The following is a 21,401-nucleotide window of genomic DNA, read 5'->3' as shown; positions in this document are numbered from 1 at the left end:
CATGGCCGATGGTTAGAGGCACATACTTTTGGTAAATAAAAAAGCAAAATATCAGTATAAAAACAGAGTCAATTTCGGGTTCAAAAGCTGTTATAGCGATGAAAAAGCTGTATATAAAATTACATTTTGGTTTTAAAAATGTGAAAATAATCCCAATTGATTTGAAAACTGCACTATTACACAAAATAAACATATCCCTTCTAATAGCACATTAAATCATTACCAGAATATTAAGTTTATTCCTGTATAGAGGAGTCCATTTTTGCTTTTCAAATATTTACAGCAAAATTAATCAATTTTCCGTGAATTGCATAACACACAGGATACTTCAGACTTCAGAAAGTGTCGCGTCGGTATATAAACGGTAAATTTCGTGTTTAAGAGTCTATTTCGCATTTTGCAGTTCATTTCGCATCATTTCGTGACAAAACAGGGTAGAAAAATGCACCTCACACCTTTCAGAAACCTTAAAAATTAACATTGCAATGTGTTATTTCAAATTTCGTTTTCTTTTTGTCAAAAACGAAATATACATGCCTCTACCGATGATGCTACAGCCCCTACCAAAATTTTGAGAAAATCAGAATTTTCAAATAAAAATCCGTTAAGAACTTTAAAAAATCAAAATGTGTAAATACGAAACCTCTTTTAAAGTGAGTCCCGATTACCATTTTTGTCTTTGAATACAATTTTAATAGACTGAAAAGCTCCAAAAATACGAAATATTTTATTATGCATCCTGCCCTCCAAAACGAAACCATGTGTTATCCACATTTACTATTCCGGCCCCTCTCCCCCCCCCCCAAACTGCGTACGCCAGAGTATTGAAATACAAAACATTTTATTTCTCTTTTAAATCATAGTTACCCTCATATTTCACTTTCAAGAACTTGTGCTTATTTTCAAGGCATCACTCTGAAAGACGCGTGTGCTTGGAATGCTGTGCTTTTCTTCATGCTACATGGAAATAATAATTCAAATTATTATTATTATTATTAGTGGTAGTAGTAGTAGTAGTAGTAGATGTAGTAATAGTAATAGTATTGTCCCAGATCTTTGACTGTGGTAAATTGGCCATTTAATTTTTTTTCCACAGCATTTTTCATAATATTTCACAAGCTCAAGGGGGGGGGTTTAAACCCCGTAACCCCCCCTTGCGTACGCCACTGATTAGAGTCGCATTTTTTAAAGTTTAACTGTGGTGTAGCGAGATATCCTTTTGTGTTTCATAGTATTGAAATAGCGTAACAATTCTCATTATTTATTTTAAAGTTTGATGTTTTACTTAGGAATATATTGATTTTCAATTTCCTGTTGCTGCGTAATGAGAGGGGGCGGGGGGGGGGCGTTCGAAAAATGGCTGCATCTGCCGCCACCGCCCAGAACGGCAAAATGACTAGCGCCGGCCCTGGTCTTTGCTAAGAATACGTTCTTTCCTCTCTCCTGTAAATTTCATAAATTGGAGTTATAACCCTCTGGTTCTCACGAGACGATATTCACCCTTATCTTCCGCAGATTGAATTCTAATTTGTGACGTACCAGTTCGAGAACTCCTCCATCGCGTAGCCACGTGATGCTTGGCGGTGGACTCCCGCTTCCTTGGCACTCTAACTCTACGCTGCTTCCTACTCTCACCGTCAAGACTCGTGGCGGCGCTGCTGTGATCGTCACCCAGTGGCAGCCTGCAAAACCGATTTCTGCGAGGGAAAAAATGCTGAAATTTTAGAAGCATAATATCACCACTGAACAAAAATTTACTAAGTACCATTCAGTACTGTGGCTATGAGAAAAAGCTATAACTTTTTGTTTGTATTTGAAATGCCACAAGGCTGCTTGAAACCCAGAAAGCAGCACTTTTATAAAATTATATTTCTATTTCAGTGTATGGTGGCATTATAACATTATTAAGTATCATTTACATTTAAGGTGTTTAGTTTTGAATGCATGGCTTCTTAAGAATATTCTAAAGCGGTGTTGATTCTCTGCTGTACCATAATATTGGAAAGAGATATTGTTGCGATGCATGTAAAAAAATCAATTCCGGTCCAGTCCATTCGAAGGCTGTGGTAGCCTCGTCTCATGAAAAGCTTGATTTGGACATTTTGAGTTCACCACATATTGAATATCATTACGGGCCTGAAAAAAATATTCGTGAGCATTAGAGATTAATCCAGCTTATAGGCGTCGACTTTAGGGGGCAAGAAACTTTCTGCCCCCCCCCAAATTCATGAAGAAATATATGCATTATACATAAAGAAAATTATTGTTGTCCATATTGCCCTTATACAGTACAACCCTTCCGAGCAGGCTTCAATTCCAGGAAGGTATCAACTCGGGCAAGCTCGGCACCTACCGACCTGTTGGGTGAGATGAGTCTAGTGCCCCTCCCTCCCGAATATTTATATGAAGTTGCCACCTCTGATCCAACTGCTTGCTGATTTGCTTTATTTTTACTTCGCTTTTTTTGCCACTTTTGGCTAGTTTTCGAAGATGAGGATGAGCGATGATACTCTGAAATTCATGAATAGACACTCACAAACATCATGTCCAACGGCTTGCTGAAGAGACACAGGCCCTAACCTGACTTGAAATTGATATTATAAAACAGCGACGTGTGAGCAATCGTTAAAATATTTTTTTAAAAATGTTAACTCTAGTCAACCGTTATTTGAATCCGAACTTACTCACTGTATACGAACAGCCGTTTGGTGGCACAGAATTGTTCGACCACTGAGTTACTGAAGATTTCGCGGAGACTTGCCTTCAACCACGAATAATACGACAGTTGGCAACACTAAAATTAAACCAACTCCATGACTTTAGAGGCATTGCCAAGCAGCTTTTCACTGGGTGAAGCGTGGACAACGCTTCTAGTTCCTTCGCTGCTCTTTTCTAGTTTCTGAGACCGGAGTTGGCAACCCGCGCAGGGATTGATGGATGCGTGCGTGAGTAGATAAAGGTTATCCACTGCCAGTGGAAGTTCGCCTTACTCGGGCATGCCGTATTAGCTGCCCCATTTCTCCTCTCATCGCTGATCCTGCTTCGTCTATAAACTCGCTCCAACAAGACGGGAACCAGCGGCGAAACGAAGTCTAAGACCTTTGGATTTCGTACGGAATTATTTTGAGTAAGACTTCAGCAAGAGGAAATGCTTACTTCGTGGCTGCCATTCTGTACTTCAGGTAAGCACCCATTTTGCACATTTCAACATTGGTCAGTGCGTTAACACCTCACCAAGGGTGGCTCAACTCTCTAGCCTTCTTGCTCATGAGAGAACAACAGCGTTGCCATTGCTTCCCTGCATTACGTCTTTGTAAAACCGCGGTGTGTGCAATTCCCATACAAAAAGTACTCTCGGACCTATTTAGAACGCAAATTCATGTCGCACCAGCTACAGAAGAAAATCAATTCGCAACCCGTGTAAAACCAGACCAGGATAATTTAAAAACTGTCCAGTTTCGGTACCGGAAAAATTATCCTGGTCTGGTTTTACACGGGTTGCGAATTGATTTTCTTCTGTAGCTGGTGCGACATGAATTTGCGTTCTAAATGAGACCATATTTAAATAGTGCGAGGAAAAAGCGTTTCTAAAACCAAAATAGAACCCAAATTAAAATTTATGGGTTCCTAGACTTCAACAACCCTATTCTGAAGTAATTTTAATAATACCGCCAGACTCCTTTGAATTAAGATACATAACTCTTAAGTCTGCTTTGTCTAATTCCCCTCTTAATCGTTCATTTGTTAATAACTTCTCGGTGGCGAAGTGAGTGTTTCATGATCTTACATTAGAAAGCTCTGGATTGGAGCCCCGGGATGATGATGAGATTTCATTGATTGTTCTTTCGTCTAATTCATCTTCGTCGTCAATTTGCCTAAAGATTTAGTAAAAGCAACGTTAAATAATGAAAAAGAAAATGAGACATATGAAACAATTACTTATTTCCAAAATTGATGTAAGTACATAAAAAATAAAGCTTGATTTAAGCAACGTATTTGCTCTAGCCTGTAAACATTTTTCACTCTTTCAAAGTCTTGTCTACTCTCTATTAAGAAATACATCCCTGGCTGAGATTTTTCCCTATAATCTCAATAAGTAATGTTATGTGTAGCACAGTTAATATAGACCTTACATTGTGCAATGTGACAATATCAGAGTATGAATCAAATCAAGAGAAGAGGAGAAACTTACCATGTTCTCTGTCTGCTTGTGGATCTGACCCTGCATCTAAGGAATTCTGAAAGAATTAATAAGTAATCATGTTATAATCTTAGATACAGATCTTCCTTATCCGACAATAATTTAGATGAGACTGTATGGCAAGAATTGACGAACTTGTAAACATATTTAGGGAAATGATCATAAGTTCAACGCAAATCGATAACACGTATCGATCCGTCTATATGTAGAAGTTCAAAAACTTAACAATTGGTATTTCTAACTTTCGATTTCTTATTTAGAAACAAGTAAATCTACTGAGTTGTATAACTTTGAAGGTCGTACGATCTCGTTAGCAGAATAATCACACTTTGTAAATGTTTTAGATTCAACAGTCGAAATAATAATAATAATACGTCTATTGGTTATTCAAAGACTACTAAGAATACAAAGGAACAAATTTATGTATATTTTATAAAATATAGTCAGATTCTAATATTGGCTTCACTATAGGTTTGATACTCTCTCGATTAAATAAATCTAATTTGTCATTTTCTTCTAATTACAACATTGCATAAATACAGTATTTGCGAAAGGTATGTGTTCAGGTAGAAAAAGTAAACTGTGCTATGTGCATACGATTGATTGATTGAAGTGTTGTTTTGTTTTAAGTCCACTTTATGCACAGAAAAGCTAATCAGGACTGGATCTACAGTTTAAAGTGGAATCCGAATCACTATGTGCTTCCACTGGGTATCGAACCTAGGACCAATTGATTACAAGGCGACGACGCTACCTCTAGTGCATACGAACGGTGAGCTGGGTTGCATTTAGTTTTATTGTGCAGAAATGTCATAGTGATAGTTTTAACAGTGAAGTATCCACACTTAAAATGATTTCTGCTAACGATGAAAAAAAAATCATTTCCTTAAAGTTTGGGAAGACACTCCGCTAACTGCTTCCGCTGCAGAAAAATAGTCTTGTCACTTTTTTTTCGACAGCCCTTGAACTCTAGAAATGAAGATTTCTTAACACTTGCGTACGTAGGCTAACTACCTCCGTAGAACCTCTTGTCGCTATCTCAGAAGAAAGGTATTGAATTTCACTCCCACAAAGGAAAGAAGTTGTAAGATAGAACGATCAAAATTTCACAACAATATATTTCTGGTAACAGTTGGCACTTGTATCAAGCGAGCATGTGTCGTTCACAATTAAGATGCTAGAAGTGTAAGAACTAAGTAGATAGCTGCAGGTAAACTCAAGATATATTATCTACGAATGTGCAAATATGAAACTCGTTGATAGCCCAACCTGTTTCGAAAAGAAAGAAAAAAAAATAACAGAGAAAACTGGAATTCCTACGATATAGGACCCTGGCATGTGAATATTTGGTGGTCTTATCGAGCATGTTGTGGCTACACTGATAACACGAGGGTTCCTCGTTGCAGGTCAGAAAGCTAACTGCGTTTTAATGTAACATTAATCTTTGTTTAAATTCTTTGGTGCTAAAATCACCTCATATAAAAGGAGAAGTATCTGCAGTGGCCATTTTGGAATGATGGTAGCTCTTACTGCCCCATTACGTTTTAGACGCTCTAGTTCTCAAATATGTATGCCAAATAGTAAAAATTAAAGACCGAAGAAAAGGAACAGTGGGGGAAAGGAATGAAGTAAAACGAAATAAGAAAAAAAGGAAATGAGACAGGAGTTAAAGGAAGGATGGAAATAGATGTCTGGAAAGAGACAAAACGAAAAATGTTTGGACAAGAAGCAGGAAAATGGAGGAATGTAATAAAGGAAGGTACAGCATCAAAATAGTAAATATATATAAGATTCTAAAAGAATTAAGTTCGATTTTATGTAGAAAAAATCCTATCTTCTAATAACACGAATAACAATTTATTTTGATTGGTTACACTCCGGCTCAGTGGCCGAGGGCGTTAAGTGGTTGACTTGACTGGGTTAAATTCCCGGGTTCATACGTATATATTTCCCGGACCCCGTGGCTGACTGGTTAAAACATCGCGCTGCGACGCCAGTGGTACCGGATTCGAATCCCGCTCGGACACGGTTGCTTGTAAATGTCCATTCATCAATTTCATCATTTCATCACTCATCCCCATCTTTGCAAATTAGCCAAGAGGCACAATCCGCGAAGTAAAATAAAACAAATTAAATTATGCACTAAAAAGATGCAAAATATGCAAATAAATATGAACTTTAGTTTCTTTCAGTTACTGCAAAAACTCTAGATGTAAGCAGACATTTATTCTTTTTTTCAGATCACACGATTTAGCATGTAATAAATTTAAATTTTGCAGTTCTGAATTCTTCTACACACTCTTGTTTACACTACAGTTTTATAAATGAAAGAGCCTCCCCGATGGCGCAGTGGTATCGTCGTCGCTTTGTAATCAAGGGCTCCCTGGTTCGATTCCCGGTGTAGGCACATAGTGGTTCGGGTCCCACTTTAAACTGTAGGTCCAGTACCAATTAGCCTTACTGTGCATAAAGTGGACTTAAAACACCGACTCAATCAATATAAATGAAAGAAAAATTACATTCCTTACAGATCATGATTGCACATGATTACAATTTCAAATTTGAAACTCCTTCTTTCGGCATGTTTATACGTACTAAAAAAAAGAACTCTTACTACTTCAGATATTTTCTTCTTATACGAGTACCATGGTTTGTGATATTTTAATCCTACAAATTGTGAAATGAGGAAGCAAAGAAAAACTTATTACAAATAATACGAGTATAGGTTATATTTAAAGATTCGAAGTTTGAATCTCTAATTTCAAAAACGTTTAGCATATTGAAGAATATTTCAGATATGTGTTAGTGTCTGAAGAACATATTTAAAAAATACTATTACTAGTACTTCGGGAAACAGAAAATTCCAGCAGTGTTACCATATAGTACTCCTGCCAAGTGTAATATCTCTGTCACATATTCTGAGTTTGCGGTTTAAAAAAGCAAAGCTTCGAATGGCGCACTCTGTGCAGTGTTTCAGAATTCCCCCCCTTCCCCCCGAAACCTATCCCTCGCTATATGGTATGCTCCAGTCGCCGCAAATAGGCATTTCCTTCAGAAAACTGATCCGGGTAAGATTCAGATGGATGATAAAAATAAAGCTGCCTACAAGAGAAGAATGAAAGGAGCAGGATGAGCTGAACGTATTTGTTTCTAAATATTGTGATCATAATACATGAATGGTAAAATGTGTTTGTAAGTTGATATCAAGTCCATTTTCTCTCGTGCGACCACCCACGAATTTCCGGAATGTCGGGTAATCGAGACACTACTGGTGCATATGCCGGAGATGACGTAACCATTGAATAAGTACTGAACATAATACCTGCTGTCAAACCAGGCGCATGTGAGAAATGTATTGTCGTCACAACCATTGACAATCGGACCACAACCTGGACATGTTAAATTTACGCGTATGCAAAATGTAATAGGAGTTTCGTTGGTATTAGGCGTAGCACAGCATTGGTTGATATTTCGGAGATAAAACTGATTATCAGGGAACGGCCTTATATGTAAATACAGATCTTCATGGGATGCTAAAATCAATTTTTCCCCCATCTTTTCGAATCGAGGTAATGCTATTTTTATTATCCATATTTTTATCCTTTAACATATTTTTTGGTTATTTTTACATATAATTTTCATCATTTCAAATCTTTTTCGACATGCAGGTATTACCACATGTATCCTTCTTGTGTTCAAAAGGTTTCCCGTTTATATGTATTTCGTTCGTTTTGTACTTTCTGTTTATTTTAAAACTTCACAACAGACAATGCATCTGTTACTCTAATATTTTTGTCAACACTAGAGAATGGAAGCTTAAGCTTTTGCGGTGAAATCCATTGAATATTTATTTTATGTATACTCCCATTACTTAATGCGATATTCAACGTAATTCTCAGTCATAAATCTGTGTTTAGGGACAAGGGGAGGGCACTCACGTATTAGCACTTAAAACAAAGTTTGGTAATGCATTATTTTGGTAACAAAAAAAAAACACATTTTGTATTACAATTAGTATCATGTAAGCCAAATGCATGTTATTTAGGCGAGCAGTTTTCTTGATGAAAATTGCCATTTTTCACAATTGTAAGTCCATATTTAATTCCATATCTAAGACTCTTTTGTTACATGTAAGTGCGTTCACTGCTGATTGTGCATAAGAATGATTGATTTGCTTTATTTTGCATTGCTTTTTGTGCCACTTTTGCCTAATTTGCGAAGATGGGGATGAGTGATGACATGATGAAATTGATGAATGGACACTCACAAATATCTATGCCCAGGCCGGGATTCGAACCCGGAACCCCTAGCGTCGTAGCGCGATGTGCTAACCACTCCGCCACGGGGGACGGCGATTGTGCATAAGAGAATGCATCTGCATAATGAAAAGCTTGTCATGATATTTCGTGGCTTCGATGCATTTCTCCTGACGCCTTGCGAAGAATTTTATTTATTTATTATGCTGAGCACAACAGGCGTCTGCCCTTTTAGAGTATACATTATTCAGCTCTTCATTGAACAGGTAACAGGAGGGTAATATTACTAGTAATATAATATTTTAAAATAAATGCCCCACTGTGATAAGGTTGGCTTAACAGTACCTACCATCCTGTATTAACTGGTTAACCAACGATTTTCAACACAAATAATATGTTCAACTTGTTGCACAGATGAGTATTTGAAACAAAAAGCGAAGATTGGTATACAATAACGTGAGAGAACACAAATAAATCGATTATCAAACAGTCTGTTCATCTTTATTTTTCTTATACATAAGTGGAAGAAAAAATAACGAGAAAAGTATCCAGGAACCAAAATGTCCTAGACCCGGCTATTAGAGGGAGGCCCTCCAATATGGCTTCTTAAGGCTAAGTCTTGTTTACCAAGAAAAGGTAAACTGTCCTGGTCCTCCCCCCAGTTTTGGCACCCAATCGCAGCTAATGTTTATGATATTATGCGGTCTAGACTTACGAACTGTCCAAAGAATATCGAGAATCATTTGTATACGTTACAATATCATCATTATTTAAGGAAAAATCTTTCTGCAAGAACATTAAAGGGAGTCATATTTTTTGGCGCTGTACTAAATGCCTAGCAATGATATTCTGCTCAATATAAATTGCACTGTATGTGTTGTTAAACTGCTTTTACATGAATAAACTTTAGCCGGCCTCCGTGGCGGAGTGGTTAGCACATCGCGCAACAACTCCAGGGGTTCGAATCCCGGCCTGGGCATGGATATTTGTGAGTGTCCATTCATCAATTTCATCATATCATCAGTCATCCTCATCCTCGCGATTAGCCAAAAAGTGGCACAAAAGCGATATAAAATAAAGCAAATCAATCAACATGAATAAACTTTGTACTATGGAATTATCTAAAAGGGATGAACACTCCGAACGTAAAATAAGTCGTTTTGGTACCATCCCTAGCTCATAGCTGAGGTGTTTCGCTAGAAAAGTTGCAAACAAAATTTAAGAACACAATTTAAATATTTTTTGACCATTGAGGCTCTACACGGTGAAACCTTTAAAAGGCGACTACAGAAAGAATTTTAATATGTTGGACCGTTTCCTTGGAACTTTCCTGGATCCGTCGGAACCCGCTTCAAACTGTAGGTCCAGTCCAGAATAATCTATATGAGTACAAGCTGGACCGATCACAAACAAACTTTTGACAAACGATTTCATTCCTTTTTGTTTTTGCTCTACAAAATAAATAACATTTTTGAACGAACAAGCAGGGTGCGAAATCCTGTGGGGGGAGCGATTTCCTCCCACCAACAATCTAGGCCTCAAACATCCCCACCACCAAAAATTTCCGGGGAGAGAGTTTTTGTTGCAACAAACAAAAGATAACCAATTACTTCTAATTTCAAATATACTGTACTAAAAATAATATCGGAAACATACACAAATTAGTGTAGTTGTGAGTGTTCAATGCTTTTTCTCTCTCAAGAGATAATTAACAAATCTACATCAATACGCACAATAAAAGTAAAACAAGAATGCAAAACAATAATAACTGTGAAATCTAATTGATTTATATTAACATAAAGCAAGAACTTAATAAAAACTTACACATAATAAAACATTCAACTATTTCATAATTTATTAACATAGAAGTAGTTTGCTATATAATATGATATATAAATAAATGTGACAATTTTATTTTGTAATTAGTAATAATAATATATTTTTAATTTAGTAATTTATTTGTACTCTTAATAACATTATCAATATGTATATCGTATATGGGGGAAGGAGAGGGGATTTGTAGATTAATATATTTCCCCCCCCCCCTTCAGTCTAAAATGATTTCGCACCCTGCGAACAAATGATAACAATTTTTGATACGGGATCATTTCGATCAGTGTATTTGTTTCGTGGTTTTATTGCTACGTGTCGGGTTTCTGCTTAATTGCACTAATCGCAACGATGAGGATGAATGATGAGGTGAAACTGGACCATGACGAAGGAAACACCGATGCCCAGGTCAGGACTCGAACTTAAAATCTACGTTGCGAGCCCGTGCTTCGACCCAGGAATGCCCACTCCTCACAAGACCCTGGGTGCAGTGCATCCCCCCCCCCCCAAATACGTTCATCATAATCTTCCCCTCAAAATTATTTTGACAAATATATAGTAACTGATTTTATTTTGAATGCAATATAGTCTGACAAGTGATCGACAGTTATTTCTTTAAATGTAATTCTTTGTTTCGCAAAAAGCTAGCTAGTGCAGAAACCAACTTGGAGCTTAACTCCGGGGGAGGGGCAGAATCAAACTTGGGACTTAACCTTTAGCACGGGGGAATGAAATTTGGGACTTCGGGAGGCAAGATCGACAAGTTTTCCATCCTGTAAAAAGTACAGCATTATTTTGCTAAATAACTTACATTTTAGCAATCATAAAAGTTACTCTTCGATACTTTATTACTCAGGTCCCAAGAGGTTAATAAAAGTATTGCTAATTTTTAAATTTAGTAACCTGAAAATTTTAGGGATGCAAACTTCCCCCTTGTCCCCGCCAAGGTACGCCTATGCTTCATGGCATGTTGCAATGTGCAAGGAGCAACTTTACCTTTTCCTACATGAAACAACTGATGCAAAAAGAATTTAGAAATAATATTTGATTTTGATTTAATTTTTTTTTTTTTTTTTTTTGCAGTGTTGCTTCTCTGCCGCTTTGGATACGTACAGTACCTGATGATAACGTACACGACAAATTAACATCATCAAACCTAATATCCATAACGTAACGACAAATTAGTATCCGCATGTAAAATTACTAACACCACAGAACCAAACGACAATATCAAATTGTTATCTGCAAATTTAGTTACAAACACCATTAAACCTAACACCCCTAACCCAACAAAAAAATTAATAACAACAAAAATATAGACGTATATATTGATTGATTGATTTGCTTTATTTACTTCTCTCTTCTGCAACTTTTGGCTAATCGCGACGATGAGTGATGATGATATGAGCAGATTGATGAAGGGACACTCACAAAGTACATCCATGTTCAGGCCGGGATTCGAAATCAGAAGCTAAGATATAACTATAGCCACATACATAAGGTCACAAAGATTGAAATGACTCAGTGCAAGATGCTAGAACGAATACTAAGAGGAAAGGATGAAATAAAGATGAACGGATAATACTGTTGAGGATTCGAGTAGAATAAAGGCTAGAAGCTGATTAGACAGAGGATCAAAGTCCACTGAGGGATATCATATCAGAGAGAGAGAGGGAATGTGGTTTTATAGCATACAAGCTTGAAGACCTTACTTATACAACAATACAGGAATGAATAATTCTATAGAAAACACATCGAGACATCAGAAAAATTTTATTATTAGGAAATATATTTTAAAAAATTAAAACGAGACATTCAAGAAATGTATAAATAGGAAATAGTTGTGAAAAAAACGTAAAGATATGCATAAATTTCTTGTGCAATAGGGATCATTCAAAAGCCAAAGTTTATTTTGAATCAGTTTTATTCTGAGACAGGCTAATCGCGATTGGATCTACAGTGTAAAGTTGAATCCGAACCACTGTACAGTGTACCTCCACAAGATGTCGAACATGGGACACATTACCACATTTGAATAGAGGGAATAAAAGAAAAGATGAAATCCCACAACAGCAATGTAGATCCATTTGTAATAAGCATTCGTGCTACAGAACGAAAGCCGAAGTTTAAGCACAAGACATATGCATATTATTATATATAATATACATATGTAATATGCGATCTGCTTTTTTCTAGCTGTACGTAACGGTACACCGTACCGGCACCTTTTTGTAGAAGATGAAAAAACTAAGGGCACTTTATTTTAACGGAAAAAAAATATGTGAGTACGTGTGTTTAATTTCATGGATGCATGATCATTAATGAACATACCACAATAGGAGTCGCGGTAGCCCAGTTGATAGTCGACCTCCGTGGCGGATTGGTTAACACAGCGCGCTACGACGCCAGTTGTTCCGTGTTCGAATCCCTGGTAAGTTTGTTTGTGTTTGTCCCAATGAGAAAACAAAAACTTAGAGAAAAAATGATGTATTTGAAAATTGAGCACAATGTTAAAAACTACTACCGCTTAGCGTTATTCCTTTTATTAAAAAAAAAGTTTGTAGAGCAACTGGCTACCACGCAAAAGACACGGGTTCGAATCACTAATCCTGACCAGGAATTTCTCCAGTAGTTCCTGTTTCTGCGCTGCTCTGAGGCCCACCCAGCCTCGTATAAATAGGTACACCTGGGGGCAACCCTGTGGGGCAAAGGCGACAGGGCGTGATGCTGATCACATCATCCCAACTATGGCCGAGATCAAGAATGTGTCGAGCTCTATACTTACACATCACCCCATATGCCTTCATGGGGCACTTTTACCTTATCACAATAGTTCTATTTGGAGTATTTCTTACTATGAAAGCAATAACATAAAAGTAACAAACGAACTTGAAGAGTAACGGAACCTTTCTACCCAGAAAATACAGCATTGTGTGTGTGTGTGTGTATTGAAATACAAGTAATGTGTGTGTGTGTGTGTGTGTATTGATATACAAGTAATGTGTGTGTGTGTGTGTGTATGTGTCAGTGGTCGTCAATTCATGGCACTGGTGACACACTGACACTTTGTAAGTGGCATTCGCTAAATCGCCACATATAAAAAATTAATTACATAGTTAACAACGAAAGAATTATGTTTACACTGAAATTAAATTATATGTAATAAATTCACCATTCAGCTGGCATTCAATTTCCAAGGGGACGCTGCCCTCCCCTGCCCCTTACCGTCCTTCTGAACGACCATGGCCGCCTCCGCAACCTACCTCCTTCGTTCATTTTTTGAGGAATATTATTGCTGTGCTGTGCTTCCAAACAACATAGTTATATATATGTACGAGTGACTTGTGCCCAACCCTTTTTTCATCAGAGGACGAGGTTGTTACATTAAGGTGGATTGCCACATTTCAGGACTGCATAGGATTTAATTTGTTTTTGTTTTTTTACTTTGTATTTCTGCCATTTTTGGTTAATCGTGAAGATGAGGATGATTGATTATATGATGAAATTGATGAAGGGACACTCCCGGGATTCGAACCCGGGACCTCTGGCGTCGTAAAAGACTGCATATGAAATGTGTCGTAATACAAGTAACAATACTTGTTTTAGAGTAGACTTTTACGAGAAAATGGGAGTTGTCTCAATTTCCATTTTTCAAAAATATAAGGTCTTGCAGATATACTTCGCACAGGGCCTCGCGTTTCCTAAGAACGGCCCTTGTATGAAAAGTCCAAAAGACACATTGGAAGTTTAAAAGTATAGAACAATGCAAATAACACGGGATTGTTAAATTAAATTTTGCGGGTCAGCGAAACAATCCAGTACTATCTTCGATCCGGTAGAAATTGTTTCGACAAAAAAAACTGTTTTCAAGTCGTTAAATCGTAACTTCCAATCGAATGTTTGTGCGTGATAGGTCAGACTGCGACTCACTCTATCCAGGTGAAGGATGCCCTTTCTGAACTGAAACACGAAAGAGCAAAAAGAGCAATTTTCAATTAAATTTCCATTACAGCCTACAAGACAAGAATGAAAAGAGCAGGATGAGCTGAACGTATTGATTTTTAAATATTGTGATCATGATACATCGAATGGTAAAATGTGTTTGTAAGTTGATATCAAGTCCATTTTCTCTCGAACCACGAAAAACCCACGAATTTCCAGAATGTCGGGTAATCGAGACACTACTGGTGCATATGCCGGAGATGACGTAACCATTGAATAAGTACTGAACATAATACCTGCTGTCAAACCAGGCGCATGTGAGAAATGTATTGTCGTCACAACCATTGACAATCGGACCACAACCTGGACATGTTAAATTTACGCGTGTGCAAAATGTAATAGGAGTTTCGTTGGTATTAGGCGTAGCACAGCATTGGTTGATATTTCGGAGATAAGACTGATTATCAGGGAACGGCCTTATATGTAAATACAGATCTTCATGGGATGCTAAAATCAATTTTATTCTTTTCCATTTTTTCGAATCGCGGTAATGCTATTTTTATTATCCATATTTTTATCTTTTAGCACATATTTTGGTTATTTTTACATATAATTTTCATCATTTCAAACCTTTTTCGATTTACAGATATTACCACATGTATCCTTCTTGTGTTCAAAAGGTTTCCCCGTTTATATGTATTCTGTTCGTTTTGTACTCTCTGTTTATTTTAAAACTTCACAACAGACAATGCATCTGTTACTCTAATATTTTTGTCAACAAGAGAGAATGGAAGCTTAAGCTTTTGCGGTGAAATCCATTGCATATTTATTTCAAGTATACTCCCATTACTTCATGCGATATTGAACGTAATTCTCAGTCATAAATCTGTGTTTAGGGACAAGGGGAGGGCACTCACGTTTTAGCACTTAAAATAAAGTTTGGTAATTCATTATTTTGGTAACAAAAAACCACATTTTGTATTGCAATTAGTATCATGTAAGCCAAATGCATTTTATTTAGGCGAGCCGTTTTCTTGATGAAAATTGCCATTTTTCACAATTGTAAATCATATTTAATTCCATATCTAAGACTCTTTTAGTACATGTCAATGCGTTCACTGCATTTACATAAGATTGTTTGATTTGCTTTATTTTACATCGCTTTTTGTTCCACTTTTGCCTAATTTGCGAAAATGGGAATGAATTATGACATGATGATATTGATGAATGGACACTCGCAAACATCCATGCCCAGGCCGGGATTCGAACTCGGGACCCCTCACGTCTCAGCGCGATGTGCTAACCACTCTGCCAAGGGGGGCGGCGATTGTGCATAAGAGAATGCATCTGCATAATGAAAATTATGGAGCTACTTGGAAAGAAGCTGTAGTCTCGAAAGCCATAAAATAGTGGCGATGGGATTCGATGCGTTCACCACGGGCCACCCAAAGAAAAGTTGTTTGGAAGGTTGTGCCCCTAAGACGGCGCTTGCGCCACGGAGTTGTTTGTAACAGCATTACTGTGAAGAATTTCAAAAATATAGATAAGTTAAGTTCTTTGGTTCTCTCATATCATCCATTTTTTTTATTCCTACTATTCAAATACGTATCTAATTCTCAAAAATGCACTCGCTCGAATTCTGACGTGGGCTTGGATGTTTCTTTGTGAGTGTTCCTTCTCCAAGTTTATATAAGCGTCATTCATGCTCATCGTTACGATTTAACTAGAGGCAGAAAAGTGACGTAAAATAAGAAATGTAGGCATAAATATAGTTTTAGAGCAGTCCCATTGCTGGCACAATCAATAATTTGCCTGTCAGTTTTATTCACTGAAATGTGACTGCAGCAGTTTGCAAGAAATTATTATCATTATGTTTTCATTTGAGCTTTTCTGCATGTATAGAAATTTCCCGATTTTTTTAGACAAGCAATTCGCAACACAGGATTGGTGTCAATCTTTAGTCCTTATTTGGTGATATTCCAAGCACTTCAGATTGTAAATAGCGCTAGTATAGCACTCTCGTGAAAAATTAAACGCAAATTTTAGAATTTGCCACTTCAAATTTGTCTTCTCAATAATTTTTCGCAACTTCTCGTCGGAAGGAAACATGTAAAACAATATAAGTTTTTTAATAAATATTGCGTTTTACTGTACTTGACGACAGTATTTATGTCTCAAACTTAGATATGAAATGAGAATCCTACAAAAATAAATCATAAGGAACACACGAATACAGCAACAAAAATTACACAAGATTATTTCACATTGTAATCAGGCGTGTACTGTGTTTTCTTTCGCGGCCTTCGCTCCCTCTGACGTCAAATTTTACAACTCCATCCATTTCCAAAAAGGGGCTTCAGAAACAGGCCTCTCAGGGGAGGCGATGTGCAGGTCAAAGGACCTTGGGTCGGCATATTGCCCCCACAGATGAAATGGAAGTAAAGATCTGGAGATATGAATACTTTATTTTTATTGCCTCTCAAACGCTCCGAGAGAGGGGAACGTTTTCAGATTTTGCCCGATTTTACAACCATGCCGAAGTGTCAACAAATTTCAAGTGATTCATGTTTGACATAGTAGTGCTTGCGGGTGTGTAGAATCGCGATTATAGGAATGTCTAGGGAACGGGACAAATTTCGTAAAGGCTAAAAAAAGGATGCGTTTTTAAAAAGCCAAAAGGGTGCCTTCGAAAAAATCTTGCTGCCTGTAAATACAGTTTCCATGTCAAATTCCGCCACGATAAACTGAAATAATGTAGATACACTTCACGGCAAGGGTTTTAGTGTTAGTGTTTATGGTGGTCTTACGGAGTGTGTTCGTGATGTAGTCCAGGTCGTGTGAACCAGTGGCGGCGGGGACCTTAAATGTAGCTCCTCTGTGAACCAGGTGTCAAATGTAGGAACTAATTGCGAGGAGGAGTATGTTTCATGTTCATCTTCTGAGCCAGGTGACAGATCGCCTCTGCTGTTAGATCCAGGTGAGTGGCTGTCAGTTTTAAACAGTTCCAAATTTGATTCAATCATTCAAGAGGGCCCTATTCGCATCATAAATCATGATTACCCAATTAATGGTGATAGTCGACACTTTTCACCTGGGCATCATAAGCGTGTTATGAAAAATGGGGAAACGGTTGGTGTACTCGAAGAGGAAAAGATTTTCTGTTTTGGTTGTAAGCTGTTTGGGAAGAAGCGGGGGGGGGGGGGGGGTATGCTGGCAAATGGAGGCTGCGATGATAGTATATCATGATATATCAGAAAGTCAAATTCAATGGCTTATAAACTGGACCGAATGTGAATTGAGACTGGAGAACAACAGGGACTGTTGATTTCACAGGAATAGCAGCACTAGCGTTAGGTCTTGAAAGGAATACTGTATGTCATTAAGTATTTGGCATAGCCTAATCTTGCATAACGGAGCCTGGGACATAAACTATTCTCGAGACGTATTATTATTATTATTATTATTATTATTGTTCAATTTTTGTTCCTTAGTCTGAAGTACAGGTGTCCTACAAAATCATAATGTAAACAGTATTACATTTTCATTTCGTTTTCATTCTGATGTACGTCGTTACCTTATAATCAAGGGGTCCCGGGTTGATACCAGGTGGAGGCACATGGCACAGTGGTTCAGATCCCACTTTAAACTGTAGGGCCAGTACCGATTAGCCTCTCTGGGCATAAAGTGGACTTAAAACAACAAACCAATGAATCAATCAATTTGATGTACCCCTAGTATGACGTTCATTATATTTAATTGCAAAACCGGGAATGTTCAATATCATATTGTTACTTTAACTAAAAGTAGCAATATTTAATCATATCCAATAACATAATTGTTTTCTATACTTTTCATTGAATTTTGACACTGTAGTGAATTTGCATTGTTTCCATAATTTAATATTTTCATATCATATTTAATTCTATAAGTAAACAAGCAATATAGCTATGTTAAGTATTTTTGATACAAATATTTGGAACACTATTTTTATGTAGTAGCTACTTTGTTTATGATTTCAGTAATTTTGGATATGTTTAAGTATGTCAAAATAAGATACGAATGCAGGCAGGCTATGTCAGATTAGTTACTTATTTCAAAGCACCAGCATCCTGTAAGCTCGTAAAACACACACACACACAATCTATTATTTTTATCTAGCGCGGTGTCCCCTGGGGCGCGCGGTTTCGGGTGAATGCCTGAGTTGCCGCCCCCTAGGGCCAACTCTGGCTATCATGATCCTCTTTCCGTATTTAGTGCGTTTTCTGGCAGAAAGAAATACATATCAACAACAAGGGTAAATTTACAGTACATGGCTGCGAACACACAGGAAAAGCTGGTTGCCAAATTTTATATTTTATTTGTGCTAAACGGTGATACTGCGAACGCGCGCTCGTGCTTAACAATAGGTAATAATTACGCAATTCTAATAACCAAGAATTTTAGGAGAAACTGATGTTATCGATATTTTAACATTACATAATACAAGGGCCTCGCGGATATAGTTCGCACAGGGCCTCGCGTTCCCTAACGGCGGACCTGCGCGTGATAGTATGTTTAGACGTCTTACCGGCCTGGAGGTGATTTAGAAATCACAACGTGAGGGAAATAGAACTTTGAAACTTAATTAATAATAATAATAATAATAATAAATTTTATTAAGCGGACGAGGTTCAGCCGAGGGCTGCTCTGGGGTCACACCATCTGTTTCTGGGACTACCAGATCCACCTTTCGTGACCAATACTGCTGAAAAACAACTTCTATTCCTGAAAATCATTTTCCAAAAATTGGCTCTTTTGAATACGACTTTTCAGTTTCCAACTGTATTGGCGGTATTCAAAAAGTAAAAACAAAATGTAGTTTCTCAGTCTTCAGAACAGTTTTCTTTTTTGTTTCTGAGAAATCTTGATAACCTAGTTCCAAATATAATTCCAAAAATATCAGCAAAGATTTCCCTCCACCATACGCCTCGATACTTTTACAATTTCATTTTTAAACAACGCAATAACGGTAACCTCGCCATCTTTAACGAACTACCGTGATTCAATATTTCTCTGATCTCGAACTCAAAAACAGAGACCCAGTTCGTGACTCTGCAATTGGGTTCTTTGTTTTCCCTCCAAAGGGCGCCGAAAGCAGACTTCCTTTGCTGACACGTCTCGCCATCGTTTGTACATAATGGATTCTCTTTATTTCGCACAGACTTCACCTTGTCTACATAGTAAACATTCATAAAGGAACTGAAGATTCAGAAAATCCTAGAAATATTTATAATACATTTGATAGTTTTACGTAAAGTTGTTCTTGGTGTTTGCACTTAACCTGTACTTCCGCTTATTACGTTCAGACCGAAACTCTGGCCATTCCTGTGATATATTAACGAAACCCACATGGGAATAGCAACCATGGCCGGACTGAGACCGTCAAGAGAGAGGTAGTAGTTTTCATCAATAAGCCGCTCTCTTGAATATAAACAAATGTTGATTGTAATGGGAATTCACAGTAAAATTAATAAAATTTTGATTTTGATTAAGAATTACAGATACTCGTGTTTGAATTCCAATTAAATATTAACCAGTACACCTATCTACAAACGAGATACATCAAATTTTCCTTATTCAATTCTGCGTTAATCTATACTAACCAATTTTTTTCTCGAGTACACCTTGTATTTTTTATGGTTGTGAGAACATAATAAAGTGCAGTTTTTTTAAAGTTTTGCAAACGATCGCTGTCTTTGAAATGCTATAAATAAAAAACTGTTGGTCCGATTGTGATGAAATTTTATTACGATGCAGGCAGAAAGGTTTTTAAACACAATTCTTATTTTTCAGATTTTAAAAAAATTGTCAAAAAACCGTTGTTATCAATTTTTCGAAACAACTTTTTCTTAGTATTGGGTAGTCCTACAAATACAATATTGGTCTTGTTTTGAAGCTCTTTGCATGTATTTTCAAAATCCATTATAATTGTCAATTCACATTGCGAAGCCGATTTTACACAGATTTTTATTCAACGGAGCAAAGATGTACATGGAACGTGGCAACACTGCATGTACTGACTCACAGTGGCAGTCCGCAGTTTCCACGGTTCAACGAAACGGAATGTGTGCGGTGTTGCCATTAATTAATTTTTAATTGGAGTCCAAACTCGAGTATTTATAATTTATAATCCGACAGTGTCTTGTGCATGGCTAACGACAAGAATAATTTGAATCTCGGTTCTTGCATGACTCAACGGTCTAACAGCTACGTGGGTTGCCAAATGTACCATAAAGGAAGTTAAAGCGTAAAAAGAAGTGGTTCTCAGACCTATACTTCTGAACCATTATTTCATATGGTATGGCCAAATTACTAATACAATCTAATACCGCACTTAGCTTAATAAAAACGGAAAATTAGAAACAACACCGAAGACGTGTAACTATAAATGAACGTGCTATAACTATCAACATCAAACCTAATACGATTAACCTAACAACAACGGATAAATTCTTTGTAAAGTGTCATGAAGAATTAACTCATATTGGATCCTATGAACCACGGTTCTTGAAGTGGGAAAGGGTCCCGGGTCCGAATCCCATCAAGGGCATGTGTGTTCTTTGTAAGTGTCCCTTATCAAAAAGAACTATCTGAAGTTTGTGCTCCGAATTTTAAACTTACTGTATTTATCTGTGTATGTATAGTATGATGGGTGGAGTGATAAAATGGGAAACTTATTTAGTTAAAAATTACTAATTAAACTAGACGACATGGGTAGATAGTGGATAAATACATTTGTTGGGGATGATTGTATGCATGTGTTTAAACATACAACACAAAGTGTACCACTTCATCTTCTACAAAAATTCTCGCTCACGAATAAACATTAAAAACCAGAACGAACGAGTTAGGAGAGACAATATTACATATTGTTACATTGGCATCATCAAGGCCACCTTTGATTCAAGGAACTGGGGAAATCGACGCGTCCAATTCCTGTGCCAGCTCATAGAATATCAATTGATTTCCATTCGCATACAACACTTGGAACACAACAATTTCGAATCGATTTTTTGAGGAAACATAACCTCAGTAGCTTTCTAGATGTGCTGTAACTTTTCATTCGTTGAATATCTTTCCTTATTCAAATAATTCAATCCGAATTTTCCACTTGATTCAAAATTCAATGTAAA

The 21,401-nt window shown here is 37.1% G+C and overlaps 1 protein-coding gene across 1 annotated transcript in view; it reads left to right on the top strand.

Annotated features, from left to right (window-relative positions):
* Positions 1 to 2,981: 2,981 nt before the first annotated feature.
* The window catches only part of LOC145984499 (ionotropic receptor 25a-like), a 148,762-nt gene continuing 130,342 nt past the window's right edge, over positions 2,982 to 21,401 (top strand). Inside the window, exon 1 of the mRNA XM_083118157.1 lies at positions 2,982 to 3,182. Coding sequence (XP_082974283.1) covers positions 3,149 to 3,182 — 34 coding nt within the window. The 5' untranslated portion in view covers positions 2,982 to 3,148. The remainder of the gene's footprint in view (positions 3,183 to 21,401) is intronic.

Source organism: Lepisma saccharinum, chromosome 1 (assembly GCF_977018435.1).
Source record: "Lepisma saccharinum chromosome 1, izLepSacc3.1, whole genome shotgun sequence".
Taxonomy (NCBI): domain Eukaryota; kingdom Metazoa; phylum Arthropoda; class Insecta; order Zygentoma; family Lepismatidae; genus Lepisma; species Lepisma saccharinum.
Note: the sequence above shows the minus strand (reverse complement) of the source record. Positions and strands in the feature narration are given on the sequence as shown.